Source organism: Panicum virgatum, chromosome 5N (genome assembly GCF_016808335.1).
Source record: "Panicum virgatum strain AP13 chromosome 5N, P.virgatum_v5, whole genome shotgun sequence".
Classification (NCBI taxonomy): domain Eukaryota; kingdom Viridiplantae; phylum Streptophyta; class Magnoliopsida; order Poales; family Poaceae; genus Panicum; species Panicum virgatum.
The window spans coordinates 42,399,313-42,410,882 of NC_053149.1; the positions used below are offsets into that span (position 1 = coordinate 42,399,313).

General features: G+C 44.1%; 1 protein-coding gene across 1 annotated transcript; it reads left to right on the forward strand.

The window, feature by feature from the left end:
* Positions 1-4,734: 4,734 nt before the first annotated feature.
* On the forward strand, positions 4,735-9,863 carry LOC120674366 (splicing factor YJU2-like). The gene is made up of 8 exons (XM_039955547.1): positions 4,735-5,212; positions 7,040-7,189; positions 7,285-7,419; positions 7,517-7,582; positions 7,743-7,808; positions 7,974-8,075; positions 8,806-8,887; positions 9,394-9,863. The coding sequence occupies exons 1-8, from the start codon at positions 5,015-5,017 to the stop codon at positions 9,588-9,590; spliced, it is 996 nt and encodes a 331-aa protein (XP_039811481.1). The 5' UTR covers positions 4,735-5,014; the 3' UTR covers positions 9,591-9,863.
* Positions 9,864-11,570: the final 1,707 nt, after the last annotated feature.

An 11,570-nucleotide genomic window follows, 5' to 3' on the forward strand; every position in this document is an offset into this window, starting at 1 on the left:
AACCACGACGGCAACTGAAAGTGCGGCGTGGGGCAGCGTCAATGAACGGCGCTTGTAGCTACGACTTCGTGGGATGACTTGGCTTGCAGCGGACCTGTGGTGCGGTACATCGTCGAAAGATGGTATAAGCGACTACCCTAGCTTTCTAAGGCCGGCAAAGACTTTGTTGCTATCTGTGGTTGTGCCACATTTCCACCCTTATGCTAGGGTGTGTGTGTTATTTCTATTCGTGGTTATGCCACAAATTTGCCCATGTGCATGGCCTTTGGAGTTGGTTTAGATCTAGTTTAGCTAGGTGGCTGTTGAGGTTTTAGCCTGGTTTCCCCAAATTAACCGAGCAATGTGGGTTTTGTCTCATTTTCTCTAAAAATAAGGCATTTGATCTGTGGTCTGCCACACCTTTTGAATACAATTCAGGTTGGGATACTCTCCCCCGTGACCATTCAAAAAAATAAGCAGCAATCCAATGCGGATCTGATGAGGTGTGTCGAACACATAATTAGCACACATCTAATATCTCTGGTTATACGTTTCTTCTTTATTAGATTTAGCTACTTTATACAAGGATCACCACAGTAGCATATCGGCACACAAACACCGTTAGACAGACATTCTACGGTTGCATAATGCACATATTAACAACTAAACTCTAAACCCTAAGTAGTGACGTAACTACTCTTGAATAATATATAAAAGATAGACCAAATCAATGTGTAAAAATTGAGGGAGAGAGGATACCTTGGTCTCAAAAAAATCTATGGATTAAAAGGAACCTTTCAAGATCGAATATTTGGATCGATGAGATTACGCTGGTTGGGGAGAGGGAAAACAAAGATTGGGCAACAACAAATGGAAGAAAACTCGACTAGGAGATGATAGCTGCGTTTTTGCAAGCAAGGTCAACGCCAAGATATATAGCGCCAAGCTCGGTATTGTAAGCCGTAGCTCGCTCTGTTCATGGTTCGGTTTTACTGGTTTTTGGTTAAAATCCAACCCAAACCATGAGGGAGTCATCTAGACGGTTTAGAAACCAGCGGTTTGGGCGGGTTTCACGGATTGCAATTGAACGGCGCTCTCCCCGGCCTCGCGACCAGTAAGTGTAAGCTAATATTCAGACGGCGGTGCGGATGATTGAGGAAGGCTACTGAGGCTTGCTTGCCGTGCGGCCGTGCGCAGGGTGCCATCGCCAATTCGCCGTCTGTTAGCATAGCTTTCATCATTGGTTATTGCTTCCTCTCTCGTCGTTGTTGATTGGATCAGCTGGCAGATTGAATATTTATTTGCATGCTGAACGGGTTAGCCGGTAGGAACCAGAGCCAAACTGACCCGTGCATGCCCAGCTGACACGGTTTCATCCGAGCTGGTTACATGGGTTAGTTGGGTCGTAACTGGACCACGTACAGGACGAGCTGTAGCGCCAAGATACCTACCACATCAGCACTCGACACTATAAATCATGGCTTGAAGATGTGTTAGCTCGGCACGGTCACTACTGGAAAAACACACATTCGTCCACGGCCGTCAGTACCGGTCACGGTTTCGGCCGGTACTAACATGCAAATTTAATACCGGGTCAAAAAAATAGTGCCCATGGGAGCCGATTAGTGCCGGCTGGTGGCTCCAGCCGGCACTAAAGTGCGCCACCGACAGCACCCGACAACTGCCTGCAACGGCTAGTAACAATTTAGTACCGGCTGGAGCCACCAGCCGGTACTAAATTGGCGCCAGGAAACTTAGTACCGGCTGGTGGCTCCAGCCGGTACTAAATGGGGAGCTTTAGTACCGGCTGTAGCCACCACCCGGTACTAATGCTCCCACTATAAATTGGGGCTTCTTCCTCCCCGAGCCGAGCCAGCGCCGATTTCACCAGAGAGCTAGCTCGAGCTCGGTTTCTTCTCTCATATTAGAGTTGCGCCGCCATTATTTGATCCATTTTTTGTGTGATTTGGACTCATTCAAGTGCGCCAAAGGTTTGCAACTTCATCCTCTCTTCATTGATAGTCTTTATTCTTCGTTTTATGCTTTATAGTTAGAGAAATTTGTAACTTTTAGAAATAGTGAGGATGAGTATGATTTCTTTGATTTATGCAATGATTTGAGATATATAGAACCGATGACTTGAATGTGGGAGTAGGTTTATTGGCTAGGTTGAATATGAAAAATTTATAGAAATATTTTTCAATCATTTTCTATATATTACAAATGACCGTAGCACATTTTTTATTTTTAGATTCAGATGAGCATGTGGATAGTAGAAATTTTTAGAATGAGTGTAGACAAAATATGTGATTGTAGTAGATATAACCATAATGTGGATAGTTAATTTTTTTATAATGAACTAATGAAAGAATTATAATAGATTTTTTTATTATGAATTGATTATTTTGACACTCTAGTGATGTATTTATTCAGGCTCACATTGAAGCTATCTATAAGCTAAAAAAATCTTTATTTCGAAACAAGTATACGTCGTTAATCTCCATCCAATAGTGATGACACTACCTTTCGGGGAAACACTATGCGTTATATGGACGTCACGAATCGGTTGGTCGCATCACCAGCACTTCCGATTGATACGAAGACAGCATTTGCCGCAGTCAGCACTGCCTGTGCCTAGTGCTGTGTTTCTATTAACCGGAAATGTTGGTGTTGCGACTGACCGATTGGTTTCATCCTTGTACCGCACCGTGTCCCCCCGAAAGGCATTGTCATCACCGCAGGGTCGAGGTTACCAACATATACATTTTCCGAAATAAAGTTTTTTTTCTTCTATATAGTTTCTGGATATTGAAAAGAATGTTCTCCTGGAACTGAAGGGTGTCAAAATAATTAGGAGTTATAGAGATTTATTTCAATTAATTAGAGATTTCTCTCAATTAATTTATTCAGGTTTTTTATTGAGAATTAATGTGATTTTGCATTATTCAAGTGGTATGATTAATTAGTTTGGTATTTGTTATGTATTTAGTTGCATTATTTTGGCACTCTAATGATGTATTTATTCGGGCACATATGGAAACCATCGAGAAGTCTAAAAAATATATGTTTCGGATCATGAATATGTCGTTAACCTTGATCCTGCAGTGAAAACACTGCTATTCGGGGCTAGCATCGATATCCACGATACGACGGTGCAGTATATATGAGGACGCGATGAAGGAGTATGGTCTTGGTCTCAATTACGAAATCCACACCTTTTGAGCCAGTTAAGAATGAAATTATCCAGACCAAGGCCGTACTCCTTCATCTGGTCCTATTGTACCGCACTGTGTCGTGGATGTCAACAGTAGCCCCGAATGTCAGTGTTATCACTACAGGGTCTAAGGTTGATGACATAGACATATTTCGAAAAAAATATTTTTTCTTCTCGATGGTTTCAAAACAAACATAAACATCATGCAAAGGGCATGGTCTCGGTTCCTCAAAACACAATTAGGAGTCGCGTCAACAACGACTGAGCTTGAATTCAACTATAACAAGCCGGTACGAATATCGCATATCTACTTTCATTTATTCAAACAACATGAATATTTTATAACATGTAAATATGTATATAGTGTTTGAAACAGAAACAAAGAACCAACCTCTGCGGATACTACGTATGTGAGCACATGCCCTTTTTTTAGAGATACCAAGAGGGTGACACAAGAAAATTTCGAAGTACGTATAACATTAGTAACAATTTCTTGTATCTAATTTCATGCAGGTACTAAATTAAACTATTGGTGTTTATTTGTTGTTGATAGATTTGGAGACTGAAAGAGAACCTCACCGAACCGGAAAGAATCAAGGCAATTCAAGAAGCACTCTGTGGATTCCTGTTGGATAATGTGATAAATACAAAAGGTGAATTTTATTCCGATCCAATGATAAGTGTGGCTCGAGCTGATAAACTCAACAAACGCCGCAAGAAGGATGCCAGTGCCGATGACGATGCAGATGATTAGAATTATTGAAGAATTTGTCGGAAAAAACTTATGAGAATTCATACTTGTAAATATTATTGTCTTTTATCCATGTATGTATATAATTTCTAACATTTCTTTTATCCATGTATGTATATGTATATAATTTTTTATTTGCTTTGCTCCATATACAAATACGAATTCTAGATACGAGTACGAGTACGAGTACGAATACACAAACCGCTGCGAGTACGACTACTAATACTAATTAATTGAAATTGAAAGGAAAAGAGAACAAATATAAAACATCAAAAAAAAAAGAAAAATCGTTTAGTACCGGTTGGTATTACCAACCGGTACTAAACTGCTCGGCCTAGCTGCTGGCGTGGCCAGCAGTTTAGTACCGGTTGGTGTTACCAACCGGTACTAAACGGGCCGTTTAGTACAGGGCCAGCTGACCGGTACTAAGTGCGCGTGCACTTAGTATCGGAGGAGCGGTACCGGTCGGGAAACCGGTACAAACCAGAGGTTCCCGACCGGTACTAATGAGAGATTTTCTAGCAGTGAGTCACGAAAAGTGGCGTACCTAGTGGGTTGCCATATGTCATGGCCTATCTAAAATTCTAATCTAAACTCACTAGCCATACAATTAAGATCTTATTACCAAAATAAAATATAAAGATTATAGCAAATTATATATAAAAAATTGATATGGCATATCCTTCTCTAAATTGTAGGTACGCCACTGGTCACGGAGAGTCCGAAACTGAGTTTGTGTCGCCCAGGGATCCAAGCGTAAAATTGTTTAAAAAAAGAGCCAAATTGCAAAAGTACGGGGCGGCGGCACACCCGTCTCCCTTTGCATCCCGCACCCGAGCCGCCAGCGCGCCCCAGGCCCCACAGCCCCAAGGAGTCGCCGCGCGCCTCGCATCGCCCCAGCCCCCGCCGTCCCATCTCCGGCCCGGCCGCGCCCCAGCCGCCACCAACACCAGCAGGCATCAGCCGCCAGCCGCCGCCCGCCGACCCTAACCCTAGGTGCCAGCCCTCACCCCTCCCCTTCCCTCCCGTCTCCGGTGCGGCCGACCTAGGGTAGACAGGGTTCCGGCAAGATGGGTGAGCGTAAGGTGCTGAACAAGTACTACCCGCCGGACTTCGACCCGTCGAAGATCCCGCGGCGGCGGCAGCCCAAGAATCAGCAGATCAAGGTGCGAATGATGCTCCCCATGAGCATCCAATGCGCCACCTGCGGGACATACATCTACAAAGGCACCAAGTTCAACTCCAGAAAGGAGGATGTCGTCGGAGAGGTAGGCGACTCACCCAGACCTAGCTGTTTTCCCCCCCTGTTACCTAGTTTCAGGCACAGTCGCTAATTGGAAGCGCTCTGATATCTTGCTGGTGCTCTCGTTAGGTGCTGATTATTGGATCCCTGCTATTTGTCACGACTTAGGTCCAGGCAGCAATGCTAATGTTTGTCACGTTTGGGTGTTAGGTCTCTGTTGCACATAGTTTCATGCTGTCTACTAAGTAAATGTTTTCCGCCCACCCACATAATTTTTCCTGAATGAAGCCATTGTAGTAGCTGTTGATCCACTTTATGTTTGTTAATATTTTCTTGCCACATATATGATTTGGTTGTGAAACGAAATGGCTGCCAAAAAACTAGGCATAATTATGAAATTGATGACAAAAATTCGGTTTTGGTACTGTGGATGATTCAATGGTGTCAACAGGGTGTTGACTATTGAGTGCTCTAGATACATGGGTTATGGACTACAACAACAACAACAACATAGCCTTTTTTCCCAAGCAAGTTGGGGTAGGCTAGAGATGAAACCCGAAAGAAATAAGTTCAAGGTTCAGGCACATTGATAGCTAGTCTCCAAGCGCTCCTATCCAAAGCTATCTCTTTAGAGATATTCCAATCCTTAAGGTCTCTCTTAACCGACTCATCCCACGTCAGTTTAGGTCTACCTCTACCCCTCTTTACATTATCGACCCGCTCAAGAACCCCATTACGCACCGGCACCTCAGGAGGCCTTCGTTGGACATGTCCAAACCATCTCAGCCGATGCTGGGTAAGTTTCTCCTCAATTGGTGCCACCCCGACCCTATCCCGAATAACTTCGTTCCGGACTCTATCCCTCCTTGTGTGCCCGCAAAACCACCGCAACATCCGCATCTCTGCTACACTCAGTTGCTGGACATGTCGCCTTTTTGTAGGCCAACATTCAGCACCGTATAACATCGCCGGACGAATTGCTGTCCTATAGAATTTGCCTTTTAGCTTTTGTGGCACCCTCTTGTCACTTGCAATGATTTGATTACATGGGTTATGGACTAGCACTATTAAAATGATTTGATGAATTCTACTCCTAGATGCCGTTGCTTGCTTCAGCAGTACAAGCAAGCAGAGCAAACGAGGTATTCTGAGGGCCAGTAATACACTTCCTGACTTAACAAAATTTAGTGCTACGAGCTATTGAAACACCATATGTTCTATCTCTGAACTAAGTACAGCAGAAAGAAAAGGTGTAGGATTGGTAGCAGTAGGGCAGTACTATGAAGATGTATCCTAGAATGAGTGATCCCAGTTGTACAAGTGCTCTAGGCAATCGCAAAAAAAGTTAGAACATATATTCTTTGGTCCTAGAGTAAAAATCATCTGCTTGTACTATTCACAGACACCCAGTGTACATGCTTACATGAAATCTGAAATATCAAAAGATATCATAATTTTCATGTCAGACCTTATCATTAACAGTGCACTGCCTGCTGTTCTAGGTTGTGCTATGTTGATAGGTTTACTGTTTTACATGATATGCCTCCATAGAGAGGGTGATTCTACTATTTTGGAATTAAACCTGCCTTGTTTCATATAGACAGCAGTTCTTCTTTGTGTTTAGTGCATCCTTCTTTTCATTTAGCTAAGCATAATAGCCGGTATATTTGTGCTTTTGAATTGATGACCAATTCATGGTCATCATTATATGGCCCGGCATAATCTTTATTTGGCTGTCTGTTGTCTTGGAACTGCAGAATTTCATGTTCGTATCAACTAGTGTGTATTTGGGTTACTGGTTGTATGCTAACTCAAGTCTCAAGCTAATGCTATTCTTCTATTTTGGGTGCAGACATACTTGGGAATACAAATATTTAGGTTTTACTTCAAGTGTACTAAGTGTTCTGCTGAGATCACTTTCAAAACAGACCCTCAGAATTCCGACTACACAGTGGAATCAGGGGCTAGTCGAAATTTTGAACCTTGGCGGGAACAGGATGAGGTAAGTGATTTCATGGCATATTTTAAGGTCAACTTCTGTGTTTCAACCATTATAATCTTCAATTTGATCACCATGATGCATATTCTTTTGTTCAGGCAGCAGACAAAGAAAAGAGGAAGCGAGATGCTGAAGAGATGGGTGATGCAATGAAAGCTCTGGAGAATAGAGCGATGGACTCAAAGCAGGACATGGACATACTTGCTGCTTTAGAAGAGATGCGCTCCATGAAGGTTGGATCTAGTTCTAGGGCACTAGCTGGTGTTTATGAGGGCTTTTTCCATAGGATTTGCTGATTGTGCTGATATTGTTTTCTTATGCTGTCTACAGTCTAGACATGCCGGCGTCTCTGTTGACCAGATGCTTGAAATTTTGAAGCGTTCAGCTCATGAGAAGGTAAGACCTTAGATACATTTTTTTTGCTCTATCATGTTTTATGAATGTTTGAAATATAACATTCCATCTTTTGGTTATTTAGAATAACTTGGTATGGCCATAATACCATTTTTCTTTTTAATTCTCTCAGTTAACATTGGTATTCATTGTGAAATGATAGGAGGAAAAAGCAATTGCAGAGCTTGACGAAGAAGATGAAGAACTTATCAAGTCAATCACTTTTCGAGTAATCCTCTATCTCTATATCACATTGCCCGTTAAGGCCTTCATGTATCCTCTATCCTCCATAACTTGTTCATGGAGGATGTTACCTTTTGAAAGTACAGTTTTTTGTTAAGTGTTTTCAATGATGACATTGCTTTTTGACTTGTGATCCTATTGCTTAATGTAGAACTCTGGATTTTATGTAAAGCGGATAGAAGATGATGACGATGACGATGACGATGACGATGACGAAGATTTGGTCCTAGGTCAATCGAGTATAATAACAAAGGTATTTATTCTTTTTCCCCTTTTTTTATTTTCATTGCTATTTTGTTTTGTGGTTCTATATCTCGACCTATCAATTAGAGTAATTTCATTTCGTGAAAATTTATATTATGTACCATTAATGTATACTTAATACTTTTAACCTAAAAAAGTGTCGTTTTATTATTCACTTTATGGCTATATACATTCTGTTATAATCAATGATGTATTACCCTTGCTGTTTTTCACATTTTTTGAAATGTACTAGCGGATTATCATGTTAAAGATTTCCATCTTGTCGCCACTTAGGGTCACCCGAGCAAGAAAGGCATGGGAGTGAAAAGGCAAAAGTGAAATACTGGCTTAAAAACTGAGACATGAAATACTGGCTTAAAAACTGAGACATTGTCCTGTGTAAGGTTTCTAGAATATCTGGTTTGCTTTAGGTGAAGGAAACTGTTGGAGCTATAAAGGGGGAGGATCCTTTGAAGATAGATACAGTGATATGAGTAAAGTTTTGTTGTCGAGCAATGCCCACTATGCAAATCACTGCCATTGGCATACAAGTGAACTAATGGTGTTTTGGAGTAGCCTATCAGTGTAGCATTCTTCTTTGAAAATATTATGCACTTCAGTTTTCAAGAGTGTGCTGGTCACTTTTATGTCTTGCCATAAATGTATAGTTTATACATATTTTTTATTAATATATCTTGAATTTGTTTGCTTGGTTGGCTAATATTATAAAATTTTTGCAGATCAATGGTTCTTCTGAATCAGTGACAAAGCCAACAGATGTTTTAAGCAAAACTAGTGGATCAGAGGGTGCCAATAAAGAAGGTAAGCACTAAGCAGATTTATGATTTTTTTCTGTATAGTTTCATCAGTCTACATGAAGCGCATACAGTCCCATATTTCAGTATTTTTGTTTGGTCTTCCTATTGAATGCAGAATTAAAACTGGGATACTTCCACTAATTACTCTGACACCTCATTAGATCATTCTACTGGCTAATTACGGTGATCATGAGAGCTTCTGGTCTAAAGGTTTTTCTGGGGAATTGTAACGTGTCTTACCATTTCACATGCCTAACCGGTAGTGTCATATTATGCACTTAGGCAACTTGTTTTTGGTCATGAGTAAATCATCATTCCAAATTGTCTATAAAACCTCTTATTTTACGTTTCATGTCAAATTACCTGTATTGTTTTTTCGTTTACCTTGTTATAAAAGTAGCCATTTTTTTATTTTTGAAAGCAAATGACATATTCTTGCTCTCGCCTCCTCTATATATTGCTAAGCGAGATATTTTCATGTGTAAACTTACCGTTGGGCATGCATCGCAGGGAGCAAGAGCTGGATGCCCAAATTTATAGTGAAACCAAAGTCTACTAGTGCAGATCCTAAGAGACAGAAGACTGAATCCTCGGCTGTCCAAGACAACGGCGAAGCACCAGTAGCAGAACAAAAGAGTGAACCTGCAATGCAAACCAATGTTCTCCAGTCCCTCTGCCAGAACTACGACAGCGATGATAGTAACTGAGGACAACTCCTCTTGAAGCCATGATGGTACTGGTTTTGATGATAGCTGACATATAGTTCACGAAAGCATTATGCTATCATTGTATAGCTTATGTAAGCCTCACAATTCCCTGGCAGTCAGCAGCTCAACTGCGAGTATTGACTGTTACAAATCTGGACTGTGTCCAGAACTCCAGATAGGGTTGTGTTGTTATTGGATGTCTGAAACATTACAGTATTTGTAAAATTGATAGTTGCAAAAAAGTTAAATATTAACTCACGGGTTCATAACCAATCCTTAACCTGTTTCATGTTGCAGCTGTTTGGCCATCGTTACCCATTTACCGTTTGTGAATTAAACAACGATCTGCAAACTTGCTTACTTGCCTTTGTTTCTGTAAATAGTCATTTGCCTTTGCTTCGGGCTGGGCATTCGGTTCTAACCGAACCGATCGGTTCGGTTCTTCGGTTCCTGCACAAATTCGGTTCTCAAAAAATAGGGACCGATCGGTTCTTTTCAGAAGTGGGAACCGAGAAAATTCGGTTTCGGTTCTTTCGGTTCGGTTTCGGTTCTTTCGGTTCGGTTCCGGTTATAATCGAATTAACCGAGTCACCTCAACATGGGCTCACGAAATCAAAAAAAAAAAACAGTCATCAGACGACCAGAGCCGCCGTTCGCCTCCTCGCCCGTTGTTGGCGCCACCACCAGTCCACCACCGCCCTCGTGCAAGCGCGGGCCGCCGCCCGCCGGAGTGGCCGCCGGGGTGACCGCCGCCGCCCTCACCCGGCCTGCTGGATCCGCGCGCGGCGCGCGGAGACCGCTGTTGTCATCGATGCGCCGTCTTCGTCGATTCGTGGCCGCACACCGTCAATCCACCGCCCTCACGCCCTTCCGCGGCTCCGCGCGCGCCGAGGATCCGCCGCCGCCACGCCCTCCCGCGGGACACGGCCGCGCGCCGAGCCGCCGAGGATCCACCACCGCCGCGCCTTCTCGTGGCCGCGCGCTACCGCCGTCGCTCCGCTGGGGCCTGGGGTGGCCGCCGCAGCCACGCACACGCGGATCCGCGGCCTTGCCGGGGTGGCCGACGGCGGGGGGCCGTCGCCGCCGCCGCGCACGCGCTAGCCGGTGGAGTGGCCGTCGCCGTCGCTACGCACACGCTGCCACCGCTGCCCTCACCATGTCTGGATCTCGAGCGCCGGGGAGGAGGGAGCGCTGTGCCGCCGGGGAGAGATGGGAGCTAGGACTGGGGCCGCGCGTCGCCGCCATCATGCTGCCTCCGCGGCCATGCTCTGCCGCCGCCGTCTAGCTAGTGCCTCTGCGGCCTCGCGCGCGCCGGGAGTTGGACAGCGGCGAGCGGTCGTGCGCTGGCCGGCGGTGAGAGCTGGCGAGCTGCCGAGAGCCCGAGGGCGCGGAGGGGGCAGGGGGCCAGGGGCAGCGGGGTGGATAGGGGCAGGGCGCAGGCGGCGCGATGGGGGGATGGGGAGGGGGCGCTTGGACTCTGGGAGGGGGAGGAAGGTGCGTGGGTGACTGCTAGGGTGGGCTTACATGGGCCGGTCTTCTATTGAGCATACACTTAATGAGCTGCCGGTCTTCTATTGGGCATACACTTAATGAGCTGCAATATATTAGTTCGGTTCTTTTTCGGTTAACCGGCTTGGGAACCGAACCGAACCGAGAACTTCGGTTCCTGAGAATCAGGAACCGAAATGGAACTGAAATTCTCGGTTTCGGTTCGGTTCGGCTTCGGTTCTCGGTTTTTTCGGATCGGTCCTCGGTTCTCGGTTTTTCTTGCCCAGGACTACCTTTGCTTGTGAAAATTGAATGAAACGTCGAAATGCAGAAAGTGATTGTGTGGTTTCTCATCCTAGATTTGTGCAACGTTTGCTGCAAAAACCTGGCAAGTTTTAGCAACTACTTAAAAAGGTTGGTCAGCCTTTGTTGGTAAGCTTTCGTAAATTTTAAAATAGTCATGTCATACCAAAAGAATACCATTTTTGGAAA